Below are 26,837 nucleotides of genomic sequence, written 5' to 3' on the forward strand. Positions count from 1 at the left end.
CCTGCCAGCCAGAACAATGCTGGCAGTCAAGGCCAGAAGAAGAAGAAGAACAGCCCGAGGCCCCAGGAAGACCAAGTAGGCAACGCCTGGCAAGGGAGAACACAGGGACATCCCAGACCGCAGAACAGGAGCAGGAAGAGGAAGAGGAGGAGAGGCCCGGGCCACCACCACGAGTGGCCACTCACACGACCTCAGGAAGCAAAAGCGACCTACATAAACACCATGGAGAACAGGTACCCGAAGGCGACCAGAACCCTCCAGCAGAGCGTAAGCCATATGACAGCTACCATAACCCCACATGGGGCACGTGAAGTCCCAATATATGGGAATCCTCTTTAGAAGAACTTCCGCAGCAGAGGAAGAAACAAAAGAACCACGGGGAAAAAAAGCACCCCCGCTACAGACTTGACAGCAGCCCAAGCAAAGCAGAAGGCCCAATCTCAGAGCCAAGTCTGCGCAACAACTCCTGCAGAACTCACACACAACAACAAAGGGACCGTCCAACAGGCAACAATGCCAAAGTCCCAAGGAAGGACGTAAACAGCCAGAGAAACATACTCCACAACTAAAACCGCCGGCCTAAGAAGGCCCAAAAGCAACCCTAACTCAGAAGTCACGGAGGAGGGGACGGACGAGGAGGACGGAGCCCTGCCAAGAGCCTCTGGATGGCGGAGTCAGCCGGCGCATGAAACAGACTGCCATCAAATGGGAGATCAATGAGCCTCTCCCGAATATTTTCGGGGAAGACGCCGTCCTGAAGCCAAGCATGGCGATGGACAGCGACTGAGGAAGCCATGGCCCGGCCCAGCGCCTCAGACGTCCAGAGTGGAGTGGAGCTCCCGGTCATCCAATGCATGGTGCCGCAAATCCACCTGAGCAGACTCCTGGGACGCTGCAGACCCCAGAGACTCAGCCGAGTCCCACAAACAGGAGGAGGCCCTAGCCAGCACACACAAGGTGTTAAGGGCCCGCAGGGCCGCGCTGGTCGAGGCGAAAATGTTGCGTCCCAAAGTGTCCAGCCAGCGGGCCTCACTGGACGGTGGAGCCAACAGTGGCGGCAGGGAGGGAAAAGCAGTTCGCAGAAGGGGAATTGCAGCTGAGAGTGAACGGACAGGCACGCCAGGTCAAGCGGCATCGGAAGGTGCCGATGCAGAGGCAACGGGTCCCCGGAGGCAGGACGCCACCAAGCCCCCATCAAGGCAAAAAGGAGTGAACCTTCAAAGGGAAGCAAGATTTCCCTCCCACCAGTGCCCTGGTGAAGGACCTCCAACAGATGGTCCGCCGGAAAGTGAGCCACCGGGTCACCCATGCGTAGGATGCCCTCAGCCGTAGACACCACGTGAGCGAAGGCCGCACCCGCATCCGTAGGGCCCCGCGGTGGAGAAAGCAGCTCCTCTGTGGGCGACGGCTGCAAACTAAAGCGGCCGCCCCCGAGGCCAAGCGGGGCGGGCAAGGGCCAGACCTGGAAGTCAGGAGGAGCCGAAGAATGAGGGACCTGCCTCTCTTCCGACGAACACCCCTTCCTCAGGCAGGGCAGGGAGCCACCCTTCGGTGCCGGTGAAAAGGACACCACATGGCAACCAGTCTCCTGGGAGGACGATACCAATATGCAGCCTGCCTCCGGATAAGGAGCGTCCAAAGATGAATCCGCGGTACGACCCCTGCGCTGAGCCGTAGACTACGCTGCTTGAGGCAGGACACCGGCGCCATCCGGCGTCGCCAGGCAAGGGACCTCCAAGTCACCCCGCACCAGAGACCGGAGCGGGGACCAGAGTAGAGCAGGAGCCGCACCTGCCCGACCCCCGCCGAGGCAACCACCTGCACGGGGCAACGGGATGGGCCCAGGGAGGGGCCCGAAGCCCTCTGCCGGCCGCAGCCCAGAAGAAGGCAAAGGTCGCCCGGCAACCCCTGTGGCGGCTCCGGGGACGATACAACCTCAGACTCGTCCTCCGAGGCAGCCGCCTGTGAGGAGGTACGAGAGGGGCCCTGAGAGGGACGAGGGGTCTGCCCTCGACCCGGAGTGGGACGAGGAGGGGCCACTGACCCCTGTGGCTCCGCAAGGTCCAACTGCTGCTGGCGCCGTAACGGCGTCACCTCGGCCTTTGACAGGACCACCCTGCCAAGGGACAGAGAGACCGGCGACCTCCCGCGACACCACAGGGACCCCCGCGGGGTTTTGTGGCGAGACAGAGAAGCCGTGGCCTGAAGGAGGTGCCACAGAGGAGTCGCACCCCAACAGCACCACATCCTCCAAGCCTGGATCCGACGTAGTCGGCGCCAGGGCCGGAGCCACCGGCGGCGCTGCAGAGGTCCCTGCGCAAGGCGAGGGATCCGCAGATGCCCCAGTAGGAGGAGGAGGAGGAGGAGGCGCCAGCAAGGCCTGCAAAGCCGCCGCATGAGTCTCCATCTGGACTCTCGATGCCCCAACACCGGGAAACGGTGGATAGGACGACAAGTGGGGCCGCATCGCCCGCGGAGAGTCCATGCCCCCGGTAGGCCGGAAACCAGCCCCCGGGGACGAACTGCGACACTTACCCACCGGGGAGCGACGCTCATGTGACATCGGAGAAAGGTGAGGACGACGACCACGGCCGGATCTGAAGCCGTCTGCCGAAGCAGACCGAGGGGAGGACGTCGACCTGGAGAGACGCGCCGAGAGAAGTTTCATTCGGCGCTCCCGCCGCGACTTCGGCTTCAACTTTAGGCCCGCCGCACAACCTGAGGTGCCGTGATCCTCCCCCAAACACCACATGCAAATGAGGTGAGGGTCCGTCGCAGACATAAGACGCCCACAAAACGTGCAAGTTTTAAAGGCCACGCGGAAAAGGAAAAAACTGACGTGGGTGCGCCGGGGCGGGTCTTATGTGACCTCCCTGACGTCACGTACGCAGATGATGCCTGGGCGGAGTCGCGTGATGTCACCCCGCCCCTGGCACGCAGGGATGCTGTGGCAAAATGTTTCCTGATCCAGTCTCACGCCTGGGGATAATTCTACGTGAAGGAATCTGCGGCTAGTAGTCTATCAGATAGGATGTGCTAGTAACCTTGAGCATAGATCTAGTTCGGCAGAGGTGACAGTCGCACCCATGTGTCAGGCTCATTTGTTTGAGTCAGCAATTAATCCAATTGGAAAAGGAAGATGAAAGGTTAGATGTCCATCCGAACTACGGTGGGTGCGACTGTCACCTCTGCCCAACTATATCTATGCTCAAGGTTACTACCCCATACTTTCACATCTAATGCTCTGAATATATTCAACAATGTCCTGAAGAAGTCCTGTGTCTAAGGACGAAACGCGTTGGCTGTTTGTCTTGTAAATATGAAAGAAAAAAGAAAAAATTTATCTATGTTCAACTGCTTCATGCCTCCATCAAAAATCCACTATTCATATGAATTTGAACATTTACATAAAGTGGTGCAGCTCTGATTTAGCTTTATTTACCAGTTCTATGTTGTGCTCAGGCACCATGAAGCATTAGGGAACTTTTGACCTGATACTATAGAAATACTGAGCAATAAAGTCGAGTTAAAACCTTCAGAAACATTAACAGAGAGAAGTAGAGTGCAACATGGGTGAATATTCAATGGTCAGAAATAAATTGTGGTTATTGGGAGGAGAGCCATGCTTAATTTAGGAAAAGGCAAAACAGAAGTCACATCTCATTTGTCCTCATGCCTCAATCGTCTCCCCACCAGCTAAAATAAAGACTTTTCACTGGGTGTCCAGTCTTCGCGGGCATTCCCATAATTTCATCGCATAATCTGTAGAGCATCAGGTTGAATTATTTTATCAACTTCAGCTATTGGAAGAACCTAGTCAACAGCACTCAAAGCATAAACAAAGTTAACATAAAAGGACTACAACGTATTCGATACAAAACATAAAAAGCATTAAACTAAAACTAGACTCAAACTCTAACACTTTATCAGTTCCAATTTTTAATCACCATACAGCCACGCATGTCAGGTCAATGAAAACAAAAATAATGCTCTGGCCAGTATGGAGCTAAATTGACAGATGGTGGTTCCATTCACAGGATGGAAAAGAAAGTGGGCAATCGTGCATGGGGAGACAGTGACCAAGGACATGTCCTCGATTCAAATAGAAGATTTACTCCATGAAATTGCAAGATGTAGACTAGACCAACATTAGTGCCTTTCATTTTAAAATTGGGCACAAGTTAACGGCACACCACAACAAAATAAGTTAGTTTAACTTTTGCTCAATCGTTTGTAAACCTAAAACAGCAGCATAGACCTTCACAGAAATCTATCCACTGCCACTGCCTGCTTTTAGAACTTACCATCATCCAAAGTTTTCTCATTGGTCCAGTTGGTTCGCTCCTTTACATTTTTAAAGTGTGGATGCTTCTCGCTCAGGCCAGTGTCGAAGACCGCCACTCTGACATTAGCACCTGTACATCAAGTGAGAGAAAATAAAGATTAATAGTTAAAGATCAGACTACTGGGAATGACCTGCAGTAACGAGAGAGAGGGCAGTGCTGCAGTACCTCCTACTCTCGCTTACTGATCTGGTTGTGTGTGGTTGGCGAGAGCCAACTCACGGGGCATTAACAAGTTGTGTGAAACATGTAGGTTTAACTTGAAAGTCCAAATATAAGAAGCAAGCATTAGTTATTCCCGGCCAGGAGTGTAACAAAGGATTATGCAGAAGTTAAAAACAACTACATTGTTTCCCTATAGAAATCTTCTTGCAACCTAGATCCGGGTCACCTCACTTTTCGATGCTTGGGAGGAATGATAATTGCACTACTCCTGCTACTTTAGGGCTGGATGACATACAGGAGCCAGTGAAACCCCGGGCAGGGAGGAGGACATTACCTTGCCAAGATTAGACAGTGGGTTGCTTTCAGGTCTGAATGGGCAAAGTGCCCTAAAGCACTTCACGAATCGGAACAGCCTGTAAAAACAATTGCCTTTCAGTCACTACATTTGGAATATTGTCCTGTTATTGGGCACGTGGCCTTCCAGGGAAGGAGTGGTGGGTAGCCCTCCAAAAAGACGCAGAAAACGGTCAGGCTGGCACCATGCAGCTCAATGGGAGGATGGCATTAAAACATTTCCCATGGCTGCTTTTAGCTTCTAGTGCAGACCTTGAATGGGTATCCACAGCTAAAGCCTTTTGCCGTCTTAGGCAAGATCTTCAAATATTCATTGATAGTCACCAACACCAGCAAGATCCTGCCCAGGAAAAATTACACACGGTTGCTGTGTTCCTTCTGAGTCAAAATTGTGAAACATCTCTTCTTTGTTTCCCATCTTTCACTGTGTTAAGCTGTGGTGATTTAATCTCGAGGAGACCACCAAGCACAGAGGAAGAATGAACAATACCACCACACTAACTCTGCATTCTCTGCTCATCCCGTAAAGTCAGATGCGACAGCATCCCATAGCAGACATGAATGCATTCTGCAAAATTGAGTTTTCTTTTCCAGTGTGACATCTTGCCCCAAACCCCTATGAGGGTATACTATAAATAATACCCCAGAAACCCCATATCCTCCCACATTTTTCTGTCTCAGACATAGGTCCCAACGCTTTAGAGTAAGGTTCTTTCTGCCTACGTCCCGGTGGATAGCAAGGCCATATTATATTACAAATGCTTAAAGATCCACCCTGCTGCTTTGGGGCAGAGGACAAGGTCCTACTAGGAGGCTTCTGGTAGATGGATAGGGCTGGGGAAGCATTAACTGGACATAAACAAAAAGGCACCAGCCCTGCCTCCTCCAGTCCCGTAACAGAGGGATGTGGATGCTGCTGGAAGGTAACAAGGAAGGAGTAGTTTCTTTTCTGTAACTCCAGTTCTGTAGTAGGGGTATCTCTGTGATAGTCCTAATCTAGTGAATAGTCCCGCCCATGTGCGGGGACCCCGGAGCAATAAAAAATAATCTCTTAAGGTGTCAAATCATGCAGACCTGCATCCACCTTTAAGAGAGAATTTAATTTAAAGACAGATAATGCAGCCTATACCCACAGGCTACACTGTCCAGTACTTCAACTAGAAAATTCCACCAACATCCACAAACAGCACTGCCTGTCCAGTTTTTCTCCACAAGGGAAAAAACCCTGCCTCTACCAGCAAAAGCCTCTGGAATGATAGAGAGGAAGGAATGGACAGACAAGCCCCATAGGCTGCCATTATGTGGCTCAGAACAGGATACTGTGCCTTTAAGAAAACTTTCCAGAACTTTCCCAGTATCCCAGAATACACAGCAGGTCCCTTTTACTTTCAGTTCTTTTTGAAGGCGTAGCACGCCAGACCTGTAGCATTCCTGACATGAATAATCATCTCTCCACCGGGGAGGAGGGCGGGCGCTTATGACTATCACAGAGATACCCCTACTACAGAACTGGAGTTACAGAAAAGAAACTACTCCTTCTGTAGTAGGGGATCTCTGTGTATAGTCATAATCTAGTGAATAGAATGGCAAGCCCATCCCCACACAAAAACTGCGGTGGAGAAGATACACAACAATACCACTACTGTGCAAACAGATTTCGCAGCGAAGCCTGCCCAACCTGAGCATCTGCCCTGGCATCCGCGTCCAGACAGTAATGCGCAGCAAAGGTATGGACCGACTTCCAAGTGGCCGCCTTGCAGATTTCTGCAATCGGAACATTACGCAGCAAAGCAGTCGTGGCAGCTTTGCCCCTGGTGGAATGAGCCTTAGGTTTACCCCCCAAGGTCTTATTAGCCTTTTGATAACACAATTGTATGCAGGACACAATCCACTGAGAGATGGACTGCTTGGAGGTCGCGAGACTGGTCCTGACTGATCCATAATTAATAAACAATTGGTCTGACCTACGAATATCCTTGGTCTTATCAAGATAAAATTTCAACACCCTCCAAACATCCAGGGAATGGAGAGACCTTTCCGCTGGCGAAGAGGGATTCTGAAAGAACGTAGGTAAAGTTATGGTCTGGTTGACATGAAAATCAGAGATAACCTTAGGAAGAAATCTAGGGTGAGGACGCATAACAACCTTAGCAGCGTGAAATACAGTATAAGGTTCTTGACAACATAATGCCTGAAGTCCACTCACCCTGCGGGCCGATGTAATGGCCACTAGGAACGCCTCCTTCCAGGATAGGTGCTGCAACGAAGCCTTGTGAATGGGTTAAAAAGGCTCCTTCATCAGTCTGGACAGCACCACATTCAAGTCCCAGGAAGGCGAGGGAAGTCTGACAGGAGGAAACACTTTCTTAAAGCCTTCCAAAAAATCCTTGACCACAGGGATCTGAAAGAAGGAAGTCTGTGAAGGTCATTTCCTGTAAGCAGTCAAAGCAGCCAGATGAACCTTAATGGAATGGAAATTAAGGCCGGACTGAGCCAAATGTAAAAGATATGGAAGGATTACATCTTCCTTACATGTCGTAGGGTCAAAGCTCTTGGACTTGCACCAGATACAGAACCTCTTCCACTTGTAGGCATAGGACGTCCTAGTGAAAGGCCGTTTAGACTCCTTCAGTATGTCCATACAATCTTCTGTTAGATTCAAATGGCCATATTGCACTATCTCAGGAGCCATGCCGCCAAACTCAAAGACGAGAGGTTGGGGTGCACCATCTGCCCCCCGAACTTCGTGAGAAGGTCCGGCCTGCACGGCAGCCGTATGTGAGGAAGGAGCGACCGGTGAAGTAGGTCCGTGAACCACCACTGTCTGGGCCATTCCGGAGCAATCAGGATCATCCGAGCCCCTGACTGGGACAGTTTGATGAGCACCGCCGGAATCAGGGGAATGGGTGGAAAAGCGTACAGAAAGCTGTTCGACCAGTCGATCCATAGCGCATTCCCCAGCGTCCCCCGCTGGTAGTACCTGGATGCGAAGTCTCGGCATTTGCTGTTTTCGGCGGTGGCGAACAGATCTACGTCTGGAGTCCCCCACCTTGCGAAGACTTCTCCTAGTACTTCGTCGTTTATGACCCATTCGTGGTTTTCCTGAATCAGTCTGCTCAGTGCGTCCGCCTCAACATTCTGCACCCCTGGCAGATGCGTGGCCGTAATCGTCAGTCCTCGGGCCAGCAGCCAGTGCCAGATCGCCTGCGCCTCCTGCGACAGAGTGCGCAATCTCGACCCCCCCTGCTTGTTGAGGTAATACATAGTGGTTGTATTGTCTGTCTGTATCAGCAGCGAGTTGCTCTGGAAGGAAGGCCTTCAACGCCAGGAAGACAGCTCTGAGTTCCAGGAAATTGATGTGGTACGTCGACTCCAACGGGGACCACTTTCCTTGAATCTGCAATTCCCCGGAATGCGCTCCCCAGCCTTGGAGAGACGCATCCGTCACGACACTCTTCATGGGAATGTCCTTGTGGTTGGGAACCCCCCCCCCCCCCCCCCCCCCCGAGGAGGTTCTCCGCCGAACACCACCACTTCAGAGACTGAAGAGCATGTAGAGACAGCCGTATCTTGTCGTCCCAAGAACCTGTCTTCTGATCCCACTGATCCTCCAAGCACTCCTGCAGTGGTCTCATGTGCAGCCGTGCGTGAGGCGTGAGGAAGATACAGGAGGCCATCGATCCCAGCAGTGAAGACACCTTCCTCACTGTCGTCGATGGAGCAGTCCGGAGCCTTCCGAAGGAGTGATAACCGTCTCTCCTCCGAAGGAGACACGCTTGCTGACCGCGTATCGATGGAGGCTCCCAAGTACTGTATGCACTGGACCGGAGTCGGGACCGATTTGGACATGTTGACGTGTAACCCCAGCTTGTGCAAGAGAACGCACGTCCACCGGAAGTGTTCTTGCGCTTCCGAGAAGGATGAGGCCTTGATCAACCAATCGTCCAGGTACGGGTATACAAACACCTTGTTCCTCCGCAGGTGTGCCACCACCACCGCCATGCACTTCGAGAAGGTCCTGGGCGCAGACTTTAGCCCGAATGGCAGTACTGTGTATTGATAGTGATTGGCACCGACTTGGAATCGCAGGAACTTCCTGTGCTTCCGTGCAATGGGCACATGCAAGTAGGCATCCTGTAGATCTATGGCACAGAGCCAGTCTCCCCGTTGCAGCTGAGGGTAAATCTGATGTAACGATAGCATGCGAAACTTCTCTCTGCGAATCCATTTGTTTGCCTGTCGCAAATCCAGAATGGGCCTGAACTCGTTCTTGTCCTTCTTGCGAACGAGGAAGAACCGAGAGAACAGACCTCTTCCCCTTTGAGACAGAGGTACCTCTTCTACCGCCTTTTTTCTCAACAAGATGTCTGCCTCCGCCTGGAGCTCTCGCAGCTGAAACTGAGAGCTTACCGGCGGAATCGCTGGAGGCGGGCTGATAAACCGAAGACTGTATCCATTGCAAACAATATTCAGCACCCACTTGTCTTGAGTAATTTTTCTGCACTCTGACGGAAAAAACTGAATGCTTCCCCCCACTGGAGTGGGTAACGGTTGCAGGGCAAGTAGTCGCTCAGGGTCGAGACCCGGCCGGGCCCTTGGTAGTAGTAGCGGCCTGCTGGCCTCCTCTAACCTTCTGGCGTTTCTGGAAGGGTTTCCGGAACTGCTGCTGTTGGTGCTGCTGCTGTCCCGAACCCTGCCCACGCCCTCTGCCCGTAGACCCGAACCGTCTCTGGAACGGGCGCTTCTTCTCGGCCTTCTCCAACCCGACAGCCGTCAGGGTCTCCGCCTCCGTCTTCATGCGGGCCATCTCATCATCCGCATGTTAACCAAACAGGGTTTCCCCCGAGAAGGGCAGATTGGCTACTCTGTGCTGAGCCTCTGGCTTGAGCGACCTCAGGCGCAGCCAAGAGTGACGCCTTTGGTGGACGCCATGGCAGTAGGCGTGTGCCGCCAACAAGGAGACATCCGCTGCCGCACTGATGACCTGGTTCGAAGCATACCCTCTCGCACCATTTCCAGGAAGTCCTCCTTCCTGTCCCGAGGCAGCAGGTCCGCATACTGTTGGAGGGACTCCCACAGGGCCCGGTCGTAACGCCCTAACAGCGCCCCCGCACTCGCCGCCTTCATGGTGGTAGACGCGGTCCCACACACCTTCCTGCCCGCAGAGTCCAGCCAGCGGCTTTCCTTGTCGGGCGGAACCGTCGATGAAGGAGCTGTCGCATGCTGTTTCCTCGCAGCCGTCACGATGACAGAGTCCGGCTTCGGGTCCATCCTTAAAAAAGCAGGGTCCGAGTCCGGGGCCCGATACTTTTTCAGGAGCCGTGAGGGGGCGGATTTCGTCACCGCGGGAGTGAGGAACAACTCCAACGCGGGTTCCACCAGCCCCGGCACTAGAGGCAGCAGGGGGCGAGACAGGTGTTTTTTGTGTAGAGTCTCGAATATCACGGACGTCGTGGGTGTCGGTACCGTCGCCGTGATTCCCAACTTGGCTGCACCCCTCAGCAGCACCTCCTGGAAGGAGACTAGATCGTCCACAGGAGACACCCTAGTCCCCGGTGAGACCGACAGCGTCGGTGAGAAATCCCTGGCCGAGGACCGTGTGCGCGACCTGGACCTGTGCCTCCTATGGCGCCGTCCTGATGTGGACGACGACGACCGCCTATGGCTCCGTGACCTTCTCCTCCTGACGGAGCGGGGGCGCGACCTCCTCGGCTTCGGCCTGTCCGCCGGTCTAGCCGGGCCCGGCGACCGTGGATGTCGCGGCCTCGGCGTCCCCTGCGGTGGAGTCGAATACCTGGGCAGGGAGACCGATCGCGGCGGAACTGCAGGTGGCCCCAACGGAGTGCGAGGTGGTATAGACCGAGGAGGGGGAGGTGGAGGTGGTGACGCAGGCGGTGGTGGTGGAGGCGGTGGCGGTGGTGGTGGCGGTGGAGGAGCGGGAGTCGGTGGTGGTGGTGGCGGAGGTGGGGATGGCGTAGGGATACGAGGAGGTGTATACACCACGGAGTACACCGATCCCGGCGACTCCGTTCCCCTCTTACTCCTGGCGTCAGGGCTCCCCCTGCGCCGTCTCGAAGACGAACCCCTCTGCAACGTCGGTCGCCTCCTCGACGTTGATAGCCTCTGCGACGTCGTTTGCCTCCTCGACGGCGACCGCCGTGACGGCGACCGCCGTGACGGCGATCTTCGTGACGTCGATCTTCGTGACGTCGATCTTCGTGACGTCGATCTTCGTGACGTCGATCTTCGTGACGTCGATCTTCGTGACGTCGATCGCCTCGACGGTGACCACCGTCTCGACGGCGACCTTCTTCTCTTCGCCGACGGTGATCGGCGCTCTCCCCTTGATGGCGAGCGCCGACGCCGGGCCTGATCTCGACGCCGATGGCTTGACGGCGACGTCGACGTCGCAGAAGATGCCAATGTCGTCGACGGCGGCCTGTTCAGCTCCTTCGACGTCGATCGTCGACGCCGCTTCTCCCCAGAGCCCTGGGGAGATGGCGAACAGACCGTAGTCATCCCCCTCGACACCGCCGTCGACGCCCTCGACATCGACGGGGAGTGGGGACGCTTGCTGGTCTTCCTGCCCCTGGGGAGCCCCCCAGAGGCCTCAGCATGGGCAGAATCAGCCCCTCCAGACCCACCTCGTGCCTTCAGCCTTCTGTCCTCCAGGACCTGGAGCCTGGTCTTCATCCTCTCTCTCAGGGTCCTGGCTGAAAAAGAGCGGCAGATCTCACACTCCTCAGGCACGTGGGACTGGGGAAGGCAGACAATGCACACCCTGTGTGGGTCTGACTTAGCCTTTTTCCTTTCACAATCAGGACACTTGTCGAACAAGCCAGGCATGCTGACAACACCAGAAGGAAAGGACTTTACTAACACTAAATCACTTGAAAAGTAACAAATAAACCCTTGAAAAGGGAGAGCTCAATGCTCCAGGGTCCTGCTAGCAGGAGCCGGAAAAAAGAACTGAAAGTAAAAGGGACCTGCTGTGCATTCTGGGATACTGGGAAAGTTCTGGAAAGTTTTCTTAAAGGCACAGTATCCTGTTCTGAGCCACATAATGGCAGCCTATGGGGCTTGTCTGTCCATTCCTTCCTCTCTATCATTCCAGAGGCTTTTGGTGGTAGAGGCAGGGTTTTTTCCCTTGTGGAGAAAAACTGGACAGGCAGTGCTGTTTGTGGATGTTGGTGGAATTTTCTAGTTGAAGTACTGGACAGTGTAGCCTGTGGGTATAGGCTGCATTATCTGTCTTTAAATTAAATTCTCTCTTAAAGGTGGATGCAGGTCTGCATGATTTGACACCTTAAGAGATTATTTTTTATTGCTCCGGGGTCCCCGCACATGGGCGGGACTATTCACTAGATTAGGACTATCACAGAGATCAAAAACACAAGATAGGAGAGACAAGGGATTAGGCTATCTCCGACTCCCTCAATTGTACTTAATCACACATGACAGAGAAGCAATAAAAAACATATAAGACTGTGCTGGACGCTATAAGTGGGAAAATCAATAGATATCTTAATACTGCCCTCACACACTTGAAAGTGTCATGCTTCATCATAGGGCCGCATCATACACCCAGGTGCAGACCAACACCTTGGATGGAGCGCAGTTTTTTAGTCTATACAATGAAGAGAAGTGGTGAGGGTAAAGTATAGAAAAAAAGACAGACAGAATAAACACAAAAGTGTAACTCTGAAACAGAGGAAACAAATAGTCTTCTGGAGAAAGGGACCAAAAGAAGTGCAGAAATAGATCTAAAACTGTCTAGAGGTTCACCCACAAACTTTATTCTTGTCAACCGCTGGCAGGATTAAAATAAACAAAATGGGGTATTCAGGGAAGTTAACGACCCTACAATCCCCACTGCTAAAACCAACATGTTTCTGCCAGTTTTCTATGTGCCCAACCGGATCACTCTGGCATTCATCAGGGTGTTGGTCCCTATTGAATGGTCTACCACTACTCGTCTAAGTCTAAGAAGTGGAGAGCACTATGGGTAGCTCGTAGACAGAGCGGGCAGTGATTAGCGCGTACGGGAACACCGGCTCCTTAAATATGGGCTTGAAGCGAGGAACCCGTATCGTCGGAGGACGGACGAGGGGAAACAGGAGACAGTGTCTCTTTGGAGTAGTAAGTTCCTATCGACATCCTGATTTGCACGAAGTATTTTGAGGCTTGAGAGTCGATCGGCCACCCAGCCACACCCCTAGTTCCCCGAGTATTTTCACTGTGGGAGAGTTGAGCAATGAAGTGAGTGCGTGTTAGACGGGTTATGGCCAAGCAATGGTACTGGTCTGCGTGGTTAAGATAATTGAGGGATAAACTATCTCCACTAATTTGATTATGTTGATAGTGATGCTCAGTTTTTATCAAGAGTGTGACGACAAGAGCACCCTCCCCCGCAGTCCCGGGTTCAGAACAGGACTCGTAAACTCTTGTGAGTACATAAGTTCCCATTGGGCGTTGGATGCTATCTATGGATAGTCTGATTAAAAACATATGATTTTCCTCGTGGAGGATCTAGAGAGTCACGGTGGTAGATACGTGCCGTTTTTAAAGTTAAAGCACTGTGAATATATATACACATATAGAATGTTTTGGCACTCAAACAATTGGTGTAGTGGTCTTTGTGGGTTGTGGTGTCCACTGGCACGGGGTTAGGGGTGTGTTAGAAGATTAGGCTGCAATGGAGATTATTTATCACGTTATTGGATGCGTGGGAAATACAATAAGAATTGCAAATAATTATAAGAACGACGAGATTGAAAATCACGATCCGTTTCTCCTCTTTTCTTGTTGTAGATATGTATATCCTCTTGGAAATCCCAAAATAGAGTGACGCTGGGGTAATACCCCGATCAAAAAGGTAAATAAATACCCGAGTAGTGGTATAGACCATTCAATAGGGACCAACACCCTGATGAATGCCAGAGTGATCCGGTTGGGCACATAGACAACTGGCAGAAACATGTTGGTTTTAGCAGTGGGGATTGTAGGATCGTTACCTTCCCTGAATACCCCATTTTGTTTATTTTAATCCTGCCAGAGGTTGACAAGAATAAAGTTTGTGGGTGAACCTCTAGACAGTTTTAGATCTATTTCTGCACTTCTTTTGGTCCCTTTCTCCAGGAGACTATTTGTTTCCTCTGTTTCAGAGTTACACTTTTGTGTTTATTCTGTCTGTCTTTTTTTCTATACTTAACCCTCACCACTTCTCTTCATTGTATAGACTAAAAAACTGCGCTCCATCCAAGGTGTTGGTCTGCACCTGGGTGTATGATGCGGCCCTATGATGAAGCATGACACTTTCAAGTGTGTGAGGGCAGTATTAAGATATCTATTGATTTTCCCACTTATAGCGTCCAGCACAGTCTTATATGTTTTTTTGATTGCTTCTCTGTCATGTGTGATTAAGTACAATTGAGGGAGTCAGAGATAGCCTAATCCCTTGTCTCTCCTATCTTGTGTTTTTGAGTATAGCACGGCCGCTGAGCCGTAGAGACATTAAGAGGTATTACCGGAGTCTAATCAATAAATCCCCATTAAGGTTCCAATTGAATCCAAAATGGAGGAACAAGGCCTCTCCTATGGAGATGAGGCCGCAGCCAGAATTTTAGCATGTCCGTCCCTATTAGGGGATACCACACTTACACAGGCACTTACACAGGTGGAGGGTTGGGATTCACTTACTGAGTTAAAAAGGACACAGGTTAAAACCATCTTACATGGGGCTATACTCACTGAGTATTTGAGAGCCAATGCAGCCCCCGGGGGTCTCCTAGTAGTCAATGAACCTCTTATTTTCTTGGAAGATTCAACGTTCAGAAAAAAATGGTCATTGATAGCGTGGAGATGCTCCAGAGATTGGCTTATACTTATTATAGAGACAGCCAAAAAGATCTCAGATGAGCTCTTGATCCAAATACAAGCGAGTGAGGATAATCTGAGGACTCTAATCCAAATCTCTGTGTTTAAAAAGAAATTGGAAGAGACAAATAAGGTAGTCAATGAATATAAAGATTCCTTGGTGAATTCCAAAGTTCAAAAACTCCAAAAAGATCTGAAAAAATTCTCTAGGGAGAAGGTTTACCCATATATTAATGAGGAGTATGTTAAAAATAAAGAAAACACAGTGATACAGAAAAAGCAAACTCGTCAGAATACAGATCACTCTAGCTCAGGGAGTGAGAGTAGTGACAGTGATTATAGACCCAGATACAGGGGTAGAGGTTGGTCAAGAGGATACATGCGACCTTACCAACACGGGCCACAAATGGGTTTTGGTTGGCCTCCATTGTACCCACCGATGGGCCCTCCACAATTTTTCCCGAAAGAATATCAGCCTTTTTTAGAGAGAGGCTGGGGGAGAGGCAGGGGGAGACAGAGCACAGAGAACACAGAGGGTACAATGGGAAGACTTGAACCAGAGGATAACGCGCAGCATGGCCCGGGAAGGGGAATCGAGTACCAGCAGGGACCAAGCTTAGTCATGAATCTAAGTAAGAAAATTCTGACACCAGTACAAGAGAGAGTGCTATCGAGAGGTCTAGGATTCGTACCTACTAACCAACCCAACAGTTTTAAACTTAAGTGCGAACTAGCCGGATTCTTTCGGAATATACGTTTGAGAGTTTTTTTCGAAGGAAAAGAATCTGTAGACAAGGGGGATGACACAGGTTTTAGGAAGAAGTCGACATTTGCTCCCACCCTTAACCAGTTACCCCCAGAGGTGGGAGTTTTTGAACAGGCAGTACTCAGGGAGTTAGATCTCTCAAATTCAACAAGAGTGAAAAAACCTTTCTTTAATCCATCTACATTGGAGAACAAGGCCCTTACGTAACTTAGGGATGAGAAATCAGTAGTAATAAAACCAGCCGACAAGGGCGGGGCGATAGTGATCCAAGATCTAGACACCTATAATGCCCAATGTCTTCTGTTGTTGAATGACAGAAGGAATTACACCATTCTAGAGAGGGATCCCACAGAAGAACTAAGGATTCAAATCGCCTCGCTACTAGAGGAAGCATTGACGAATGATTGGATCAGCCAAAAGGAGGCACTATTTTTGTGTAATCAACAGCCAACTGTACCTTATTTCTAAACCTTACCTAAGGTACACAAACCTGTACGACCCCCACCGGGGCGGCCTATCGTTTCTGGCGTGAACTCTATCCTCGAACCTCTGTCCAAATTTTGCGACTTTTATCTTCGTCCGATTGTACAAAAGATGCCTGCATACCTTAAAGATACTCGAGAGGTACTGAATCTCATGAAAGACTTGGAATTTGATGTAGATAAAGACCTATTAATTGGGCTGGACATAGAATCCCTGTATACTAACATCCCCCAACGAGAGACCTTGAGGGTGATTGGAAATCCCAGTCCTCTGCAAAAAGAATATTCTCAGACACCAAGGGCATTTATACTCTGCCTCTTGGAATTGGCACTTACTAAGAACTTCTTCAAGTTTGAAGACAAATTCTATTTACAGACCCACGGTACATCCATGGGGAGCTCTTGCGCCCCTAGTCTGGCCTGTCTTTATGTTTCAAAGTTCGAGGAAGAAGTGATTTTTCAACCTACCAATCCCTTCCAGAATAACATAAGGGATTGGCATAGGTACATAGATGATGTCCTTATCATTTGGAGGGGAAGACAGAGTTTCGGCTGAAACCTTCCTCACCTGGCTTAATCAAAGGAATCCATTCCTTTTTTTTTTACTGGAATGATTACGAATGATACCCTCCCCTTTCTCGATCTGAATATTAAAGCTGAGGGAGGGCTTCTGACTAGTAATGTGTTCCATAAAGAAACTGATAGGAACAATTTATTATCATTCCTGAGCTTCCACCCTCGGTCTTTGAGGGAAAATCTACCCTACGGGCAGTTTCTGCGCCTTCGCAGAAACTGTTCCAATGTGGCGGATTACAAAAAGGAAGCAGAGAATCTCAGTGCCAAACTCAGGAGTAGAGACTATCCCGAGTCCGTAATCAAGAAAGCTCAAAAAAGAGCTAGGAATTGTAATAGGGATGTCCTACTAGAAACAAATACGAGAGAGACAACGGAAAGGAGTATTTGTGTAACCACATACAACACAACCTCGAACCACCTTAAAAAAATCATCCAGAAGAAATGGTAGATTCTAAATTCGAATGGGTTAAACCAACCTGTCCCTTTGTTCTCATTCAAGAAGAGTGTGAGTATTAAGAATATGATTGTGAACACACGCCCGAGACCAGATAGGGACGCAGTGAGTCTGCATAATAGCCATCAGTTTTTACCACCAGTAGTTGGGCATTATGCTTGTGGCTATTGCAGAGCTTGTCCCTTGTCAATGAATGGGAAAAATATTGATATTGGTCTTAATAGTCCCTGGGAATTAAGACAACATACTACGTGCAACACTGAAAATGTGATTTACGTACTGAAGTGCCCTTGTGAATTACTATACGTTGGCATGACAACACGAAAAATAAAAACTCGCATTTTGGAACACATGAGTACCATACGTTGTGGTAAGACTAATACGAGACTTACTGCCCACTTCCTTGAGAACCAACATAATGAGAAGGACCTTAGATGGGTAGTGGTGGACAAACCATTTATACCACCAAACATAAGTGACATCTCGAGTTTCCTTCTAATGCGAGAACAAAGATGGGTAGAACTATTGAACAGTCACACTACAGGATTAAACGATGGAATCCCTTGGTTCCAATTATATGGTATCATGCAACAATGAATCCGATACAGAGAGATATCGAATGGGTATTTATCCAGGGGCAGATGATGAGGCAGTAGTTTGCTCAACTTCGTGGAACAATCCTCTTGGTACATTATGTGAGAATTACTATACATCTTACTCACTAATGTGTTCTAAATGCAAGCGCAAAGAATAAATACACACTTTCCTTAGTCTCATAAGATCATTTCTTTTAATTCACTGAGGCAGGATTAGAGGATATTAGGAACTCAAAAATGGCCGCCATGATAGATGTATTGGGATATACAGATCAGAGTGAGGGCCTATTTCTATGTCTAAGAAGTGGAGAGCACTATGGGTAGCTCGTAGACAGAGCGGGCAGTGATTAGCGCGTACGGGACCACCGGCTCCTTAAATATGGGCTTGAAGGGAGGAACCCGTATCATCGGAGGACGGACAAGGGGAGACAGGAGACAGTGTCTCTTTGGAGTAGTAAGTTCCTATCGACATCCTGATTTGCACGAAGTATTTTGAGGCTTGAAAGTCGATCGGCCACCCAGCCACACCCCTAGTTCCCAGAGTATTTTCACTGTGGGAGAGTTGAGCAGTGAAGTGAGTGCGTGTTAGACGGGTTATGGCCAAGCAAAGGGACTGGTCTGCGTGGTTAAGATAATTGAGGGATAAACTATCTCCACTAATTTGATTATGTTGATAGTGATGCTCCGTTTTTATCCAGAATGTGACGACAAGAGCACCCTCCCCCGCAGTCCCGGGTTCAGAACAGGACTCGTAAACTCTTGTGAGTACATAAGTTCCCATTGGGCGTTGGATGCTATCTATGGATAGTCTGATTAAAAACACATGATTTTCCTCGTGGAGGATCTAGAGAGAGTCACGGTGGTAGATACATGCCCTTTTTAAAGTTAAAGCACTGTGAATATATATACACATATAGAATGTTTTGGCACTCAAACAATTGGTGTAGTGGTCTTTGTGGGTTGTGGTGTCCACTGGCATGGGGTTAGGGGTGTGTTAGAAGATTAGGCTGCAATGGAGATTATTTATCACGTTATTGGATGCGTGGGAAATACAATGAGAATTGCAAATAATTATAAGAACGACGAGATTGGAAAATCACGATCCGTTTCTCCTCTTTTCTTGTTGTAGATATGTATATCCTCTTGGAAATCCCAAAATAGAGTGACGTTGGGGTAATACCCCGATCAAAAAGGTAAATAAATACCCGAGTAGTGGTATAGACCATTCAATAGGGACCAACACCCTGATGAATGCCAGAGTGATCCGGTTGGGCACATAGAAAACTGGCAGAAACATGTTGGTTTTAGCAGTGGGGATTGTAGGGTCGTTACCTTCCCTGAATACCCCATTTTGTTTATTTTAATCCTGCCAGAGGTTGACAAGAATAAAGTTTGTGGGTGAACCTCTAGACAGTTTTAGATCTATTTCTGCACTTCTTTTGGTCCCTTTCTCCAGGAGACTATTTGTTTCCTCTGTTTCAGAGTTACACTTTTGTGTTTATTCTGTTTGTCTTTTTTTCTATACTTTACACTCACCACTTCTCTTCATTGTATAGACTAAAAAACTGCGCTCCATCCAAGGTGTTGGTCTGCACCTGGGTGTATGATGCGGCCCTATGATGAAGCATGACACTTTCAAGTGTGTGAGGGCAGTATTAAGATATCTATTGATTTTCCCACTTATAGCGTCCAGCACAGTCTTATATGTTTTTTGATTGCTTCTCTGTCATGTGTGATTAATTATCTATCACAGAGATCCCCTACTACAGAAAGATAGATTATTTCTGTCAACCGTTTCTGGTGCAGAACAGACCAACACCCATCATAGAATGGGCCGTCACTACCAAGTTAGCTAGCTTGGGTAACCTTGGCAACAGGGAATGCCCTGACACTGGGAACCAAGAGGCAGCCAAGAAGACATGTAGAACTTTACGTTGTCTGACTTGGCATACTGCAGCCATTGTGATTATCAGGATATGGGATAGTTCTGAATGTTTAGCACACCACCTATCCATTTCAGCATCCTGAGCTGTTGTGTTAAGCCCCATAGACAGAAGAGACAGAGAATAACTGTGTCAGAGACTGGGAGAAGGTGCATTCTTCCCCACTGTAAAACCATTGACAGAGAAAAGAAAGTAATTTCTATGGAGGCGAATGGAGTTTAAAATGACCCATTGAGAAATACATTGCAGGAGCCCAAACTAAAGAAGCATCTCAACGCCTGGCAAAACACCTTACATCTCTTTACAGTCTTGTGTGCGGGAAACAATGCCCCTCAGCTCCCAGCAAAGATGTAGCAGACACAGTTCATGGGAGATTTCTGAGTCAACTGGAGGGTCAACTACCCCAGAAGTGGGGCCCTTGGTAGGACTTCCACTAGTCTTTAATTTGGGAAGGTTCGGTTTCAGACTTCTCAATTCGAGCGATTATTCAAGGTAGGTATGAATTCAAATAATCATTGAGGGTTGCCACACACAGCTGAATCCCAAGCTCATTACTTTCATTTCAAGGATGATATCCATCCCAGGATTCGCTAAAACTCAGACTACCCTCACCCAGTCACGGTGAAGTGATTTCCCAGATGTGATACTTCGACCTATGGATTAGATCGGTGACCTTCTGGTAAAGCTCTGGGGTGGTCAAAAGGTTTAAAATACTTTCATTGTATTTTAAAGTGTAAACCCCATCCCACACCACATCCCCTTCACCAGATATGATCTGAAGTGAGGTTACACCAGACTACGGAGGTAAGGTTGAGGGAGATACGTTGAACTTTTATGGCTAGCCTAAATGCCCTGCAGCACCACCTACCCAAAACCTTAATCTCTGGCCCAACAAAGATGAAGATTAAAAGAAGTGAAGGACCCTCACACAGTGACGTTTCCTGCGCGGGGAATGTACATCCTCACACAGAAAACGTTACTGTGTGAGTGGCCTGCACTTCCTTTATTCTTCATCTGTGTAAAGAAGGTTTGAGACTAGAATAAATGGAAGACTTAGGGAGTGGCTGCACGGGATACCTCCGGACTACGCAAATTGTCAGTCGAGGCTTGATTAATCCCATATTGTTTCCAGTACCTATGCCTCCTTGTGGTGGTGTACCCTGAGCTAGCCCAGGTAAGATCTACCTCCTCCTCTGTCCTGTGGCTCCAATAGGCCACCCGCTGAAAACAGGTGGTGTTGGTACTAGTTTGTGGTACCTGTTGGGTTGCGGAAAAGTCAATTGTGCTGGATTTTTAAAATCAATTGAGTTATTGCTCAGTGAGCTAAAGGTAACAGATTTACAATAAGCTTTTTGTCTACAGTGAAAGATTGTGTTCTCTTTAGTGTTAATGTTCCCTCCTTACATATCATAATGCATTTATAAACCATTATTTTATACCAATCAAAGTGAGGAAATAAACTTAATGTCATAATATTAAAACCAAAATTAAGCATGCATGGATACCAAAGAAAAATAACGTTGTGAAAGTCAAATGCGAAATAATTTGTGACTTCATTGTCACCAACAAGAAGCAAACAGGGAGAGAAGGAGCTACTCTCAAAGGCTTATCTTCTGATACAAGGGTATGATTGGCAAGGTGTCTAATCTTAGATTAAGTAATACGCTTTAAGATTATACAATGTCTTTCCAGCATGCAACTCCTAATATTTCATTTGCTTGTAATAAGTTTACCAATCATTCATACTTTTTCCACACACACAAGGGAAATTTGACACCAAGGAACAAATGTGCACTAGTATCAATTTTACTAACACAACCACAATCTGCAATGCACATGCGGCCTCGTGTTACCTCAATTCCTGCACTTCTGCAGAAAGCCAGTGAAATAAAGACGCTTGGCAACTGTGTTGGTATAGGCATGTCAGAGTAAGATGAGAAAATGTTTTGAAAAGCAAATTTAGGAAGATTTACTTGCAACATCAGAAACTCGTGTAGTTCTAGTAATGCAGATGAGACGGGAAAGAATGAAGAGAAACTAGGTCCCAGAGCTTCATAAGGGTAATTACCAATCATTTCTTTGCACAGGAGAGAGCAGTGGCAAATACCTTTGCCAAACTGCGAGACAATGCAGTTCCGACTGGGTTCATTTTCATACCATGGCTCGACTCACTATTATATGTAGCCAGAATTCCAATCAAACGAGGGGTAGGGTGAGAAAGATTAAGACCATCAAAAACATAAACCACAATAGAGCAACAACAATGCCCAGCAGTGAATGCAGTCTAGAGGGAGGAAAGGTAAAATGGTCAAACATTCACGGATGTAATTGTAGGACAGTTTCACTAAATGTCAGAAATTGATTAATATGACAACAAAATGTACCACACGGATGAAACATGTACTGACGAAAGGTGTACTTTTGTTTTCTGTTTGTATTAATAAAAATTGTTTAAAAAAAAAACAAAAAAAACATTCACCACTGGACATCTGAAGTGTGTGCATTAGGCGAGGAAAATTAAGAGAACTTCACAGCTACACCTCCATGGATGCTACTCATTCAGCAGCTGAGAAATATAACTGGGGTAGTCGGAGACAGATAATGGCACTGTTAACAACCCAATGAGCCAACACAATATAAATGGGACCATACCCATCCCCATCCACCACAACGATCCTCCACATAAAATGAGCAAAGAAACACCCCAGCGGTCTGAATAACATTCAAATACCTGTGTATCCCATTTGCCAAAGGACATCCGCCTGTAGTGTTTGAGCCACCTGCCGTGGTATTGCCCGCAGTAACCGCCGACTTGAATGCCTGCCAGTTGCATGCCAAAACCCAAGGCCAATGGAGAGACTTGCCCTTCTTAGCGGACGTGATGATTGCCATTTCTGGGACCACTTGGTTTCATTGCAGGGAATGGATGGTTCAGCTAGTAAAGAAAAGACAGAAAGGACATTAGATGTGAAGCAATAAGAGTTAACCTAAGCAAGCACACGCTCTTGTGGAGTGTATCAAAGGCTTCTATTGAAACCTAAATCAAGACTCCCACTGTTCTCAAAAAAGGACACAGGCTGTTGCAAACATTAAATGCAGGTAGACAAAGTGATTTATTAACATTGAAATTGTTTAACAGAATAGTGATCTTAAGCCACACCCACTTGTAAAATGAGCAACAGAAAAATCCTACAGCTTGGAAAAATTTACATTAAGGAAGCGAAAACTTCTAATAAGGTGTTCTCCATTATATGGAGAACCGCTATTTTTGAAAAATGATGCAGCAGTGCGGAGGAAAGCATTACCGCAAATCCAATGCCAATAACCAACATGGATTATGGAGGTGGTCCCAATGTTATAACGCAACAGTTTGCAATGTGAAAGCCTAAACAAACAACCCAAATTACCGCACATTGGCTCCCAATTTTATATCTTCCCTCTTACTGCTCTCTGGGGTGCTTCAATTTTGCCAGCTACAGCTCTCCATTTTTGCTAGGATTTAATATGACAGATGTTCAAAATCTCTCCCTCAATGAATGCGACACATCGGTCCGTTTCTCTAGGATACAACCTATGAGTTAAGAAACCCCCTTGGCTCCTATGGTTCCCAAATCAAAGTAGGTTTTGAGAATTCAATTCACTGCTTCGGGTTCTTACCGCTACTGAAATCAGCAGCCTGGACAAAAGGAAATAAAGTAAAATCGATTTGCTCCATTTGTGATAGAACAAGGAAAGGGTAAGGCCACGTGATAAACTAAGGTAAAGGAAATTAGTCTATGCTGCACTTTTAATTTCCGCAATTAAATGGAACTAAAGGAAAAACATTGAAGAAACATTGAAACGTTGCCAATCCTTAAAGACCAGTTAATCTGTTCACTGCCGGTGGGAGGACTGCAGAAACGAAGATGTTTCCCCATTGATTATTAATAAAAATAATAACAATTACAATAGAGTTTAGTACATTTATTAATACATATACTAATAATAATACTAAGAAGAAGAATTATAGGAAGAATAATTATACTACTGATAATACAAATAATAATAATGATAATACCAATAATAATAATAATAAAGCATTGACAAGGTGTAAGAATTTCAAAACCCCGTCAGGTCAAACCACACAGCTTCAATAATGCAAACCTGGGCTCAACCCCTGAAGGCGTAAGCCACATTGCAGACAAGTGTGTACAGTATTTAGCAGCTCAAAAAACAACTAAAAAGTCAACAAGACAACATGAGGAAAATCTAACAATTTCTAAAATTAAGAAAACCATAAAAAAATTACACTAAATTATTAAAATCCAATAAGGGAACCAGACATATGAATTTTAAAGTTTTTAGGTTAAAAAGCGGCAATAAACTATATAGCACCTATGACTGGTGTAGATCAGGACAAAGGCACAAGGCAAGGTCAATGGCAACGAACCTGAGGCTGGCTAAGCCTAGTATAAGGGCCCGGCCAAAGAATGTACCTTCTGACTTAGATGTTTAACCAGCAGGGCCACGTTGAAGGCTGTGTCCAATGAAGACCTCTCAAAGTTTGATACCGTTTGGCTAAGGTCTTGCGCAGACAGCTGGTATTTGCAAGACAATTTCCTTTTTTTTTTTTTTTTTAAAGTTTTTATTTCCAAACTGAGAAAAATAAAATTTTGCACCCAAAGACCTCTTGGCAGCCAGAAAAATGTAGCACCTTCAAGATTTACTTTTAGGAGCTATAATACCTTCAGCGGAACATGCCTCGAAGCTGTGGCTGGGCAAGGTCGAACTTGCTTATAGGACAATGAGGCTGTAGCCAATGGGCTTATCTGATAGGTCAGTGTGTAGGCCGTTTATTTTTTATTTTAGAAGTTTATGGGCCGGTTTTATGGCAAAGCGGGCCAGTTTTTAATGTCTCCCATACCTTGCAAAATACCCATACAGCATGTCTTTACAAGTTAAAAACTGGCCTGATATGCAAATATGGACCATTTTTTTATCTATCTGATTCGATAAATAAGGGCTTCTTTTTATTTGGGTGCTTGGGCCTATTTTTTGCCCTAGCCCAACCTCAAGGCTGGGCAAGCTGGATCGAAGCCAGATATCTTCGATACGAGGGTCCAGTGAAGCCTTCTTTTGAGCAGCAAAGAGCTCCTAGTGGGTACAACCTGATTTTCTTACCCATTGAGGTAGCACCTAGGGTGATTAGTCCCAGTTCACTGGTGGTTGAAAACGTCCCAACTATTTCTTCTTTTTGGAGCTATTCCACTTGGGCACATCTAAGGCTCCTTGGATCTCTGGGATAGCTCTCAGAGTACAGGGCCGCCACAAGAAGAGGACACTAGCATAGTCCAGCCAGGGACCATTGATCAACTAATCACTCCAAGAAAAGGCCTCTTACAGCTTTTGATGTCCCTGCAGTCAAGCAGGCAGTCAGACAATCGACCCGAAGTCTACTTTGTAGTCCTGGGTACTAGTGGTCAGGCCTTCAGGCTACACACAGGCCCAACAACAGGCTTCTTCCTGTTCTAATGATCTGCACATCCAGATATGTTCTGAGGAACTGTGGGGGAGGAGCTGCTTTTGTTCAATTCACTAGCCAGTGGGTGTGGGTAACTCCTGGACACTTCCTAGACAGTGGGTAAATAGTTCCTAGGGCAACCAGTCTATTTTTCAGTAAATCCTGTTTGCCTGACTATAGACCTTCCCACACTATTCGCCGTGAAATCAACCATGGCAGAACCTTACAGCCCCTGGAGGAGGCTAGTGGCCCACACAAGGATGTCTCCAGGGTAATGAGCAGTCCCCTCATACTCAACTATACCAAACTGTTTCTGGGAGCAGCTCCTCCCAGAAGTGAAATAGAGCCAGGATAACCAGTGTCCACAGGGCCCAAAAAGTCAGTCTTCCTCAGTCCTCACATTTCACTAAACCATAAACAGCGCTCACTATAGTTACTTTCAAATTAAAATAGTTCTTGGGCACTCCTCAACTGCCCTTCCTGAAATAAGCTGGGTACCATCTCATTCAAGTCATTCTGTCAAGCTCAAGCCAGGGTCTCTGCTTGCGAAGCAGTATTTCATATCTCAAAGGGAAGCACGATAGGGAAGGCAGCTGCAGGAAAGCTAAAGCGAATTAGCCTACTGGAGCTTCAAGCTGGAAAAGAATAACTGTCTAAAAGTTACTTTTGCTGTATATTTATCGAAGAGCCAACTTCACGATTGAACTTAATGACTCCACAGTGGTTGAATGGGCTCCCTAGCTTATTCTAAAACAAAGTTTAAAAAAATTGTATTTTATTGGTGCTTTAATTTTCCGCATAGAAATGGCTACTACCCTATACAGTAAAAATAACATCTAGAGGATAGTCACTATAGGAACATGCCAACCTTGTAACTCCTACAGGTTTCTGCCTCAAAATACTAGGCATTCTACCTTGTGTAATAGAAGGCCTACATGGGGCTGAACTACTTAATATTCTAAAAGTTGGGAACCTTCCAGTCAAAAAACGTTGGTTTGGCAAGACCGTCAACAGGGCTAAAAGCTGCAGCACTCAACCTACACAGAGGCCTGACAGGCATGTTCGCCTTGTAAAAAAAAAACTAAATTGCGTAGCCTGAATAGGGTCTGTCCCCCTAGGCACAACAGGAACCCCTCCAGGGGTTGTTCAAATCTTTACAACTCAACACTTCATCCAAGTTTGTAGTTTTGAATATTTAATGTGTTTTTCCAATACGCATAGGGAAAAATTGTAATATCACGTTAAACCAATGACGATGAATCCAAACAAATGATTATGAATCAAAATCATGATAATCCATAGCTTTTAGTCCAAGTCCCTTCCGATGCATTTCGGGCAATCAGCCCTTCGTCAGGGTAAGTTACATCAACGAGCGTGCAGTGTCTTCCTACATGCAATAGTCTGCCTTGTTAGCATGGTGGATGGCACAATCTACGTGTCAGTCTACAAGTGAAATTTAACCTTACATGCCATCGGGGCATTTCTTGCACCATCTACTATGGCCTTTCTGGAAAATTAAAGATCTGAACTGTGGATTATCCAATGTTACCATGTTTTAAGGGTCAACAGTGCCCCTGTGTACAGGGAGAAAATTAAAATCATTTTTTTAAATAACAGCACCAGTCACAAAAAAGGGGTGACCATGCAAAAAGTCATATTCTCACACTGTCCTCCGACCTCCCCACCAAGTAAATAGACGAAAAGCCACTTAGCTATTTCTCTTGGCAGTTCTCATTGTTTCACTGGAAGGAATGTGGGAAAAGTCATCTGAGCTGGCGTGGC

General features: G+C 47.4%; 1 protein-coding gene across 1 annotated transcript in view; it reads right to left on the reverse strand.

Moving 5' to 3' along the window:
- Positions 1–26,837, reverse strand: part of MBTPS1 (membrane bound transcription factor peptidase, site 1) — a 362,069-nt gene that overhangs the window by 165,789 nt on the left and 169,443 nt on the right. The window contains exons 4-5 of the mRNA XM_085638544.1: positions 22,287–22,490; positions 4,305–4,415 (exon numbers count right to left, since the gene is read on the reverse strand). Of these exons, the coding sequence (XP_085494670.1) occupies positions 4,305–4,415; positions 22,287–22,490 (315 nt within the window). The remainder of the gene's footprint in view (positions 1–4,304; positions 4,416–22,286; positions 22,491–26,837) is intronic.

This window comes from Triturus cristatus, chromosome 12 (assembly GCF_964204655.1).
Source record: "Triturus cristatus chromosome 12, aTriCri1.1, whole genome shotgun sequence".
NCBI lineage: Eukaryota > Metazoa > Chordata > Amphibia > Caudata > Salamandridae > Triturus > Triturus cristatus.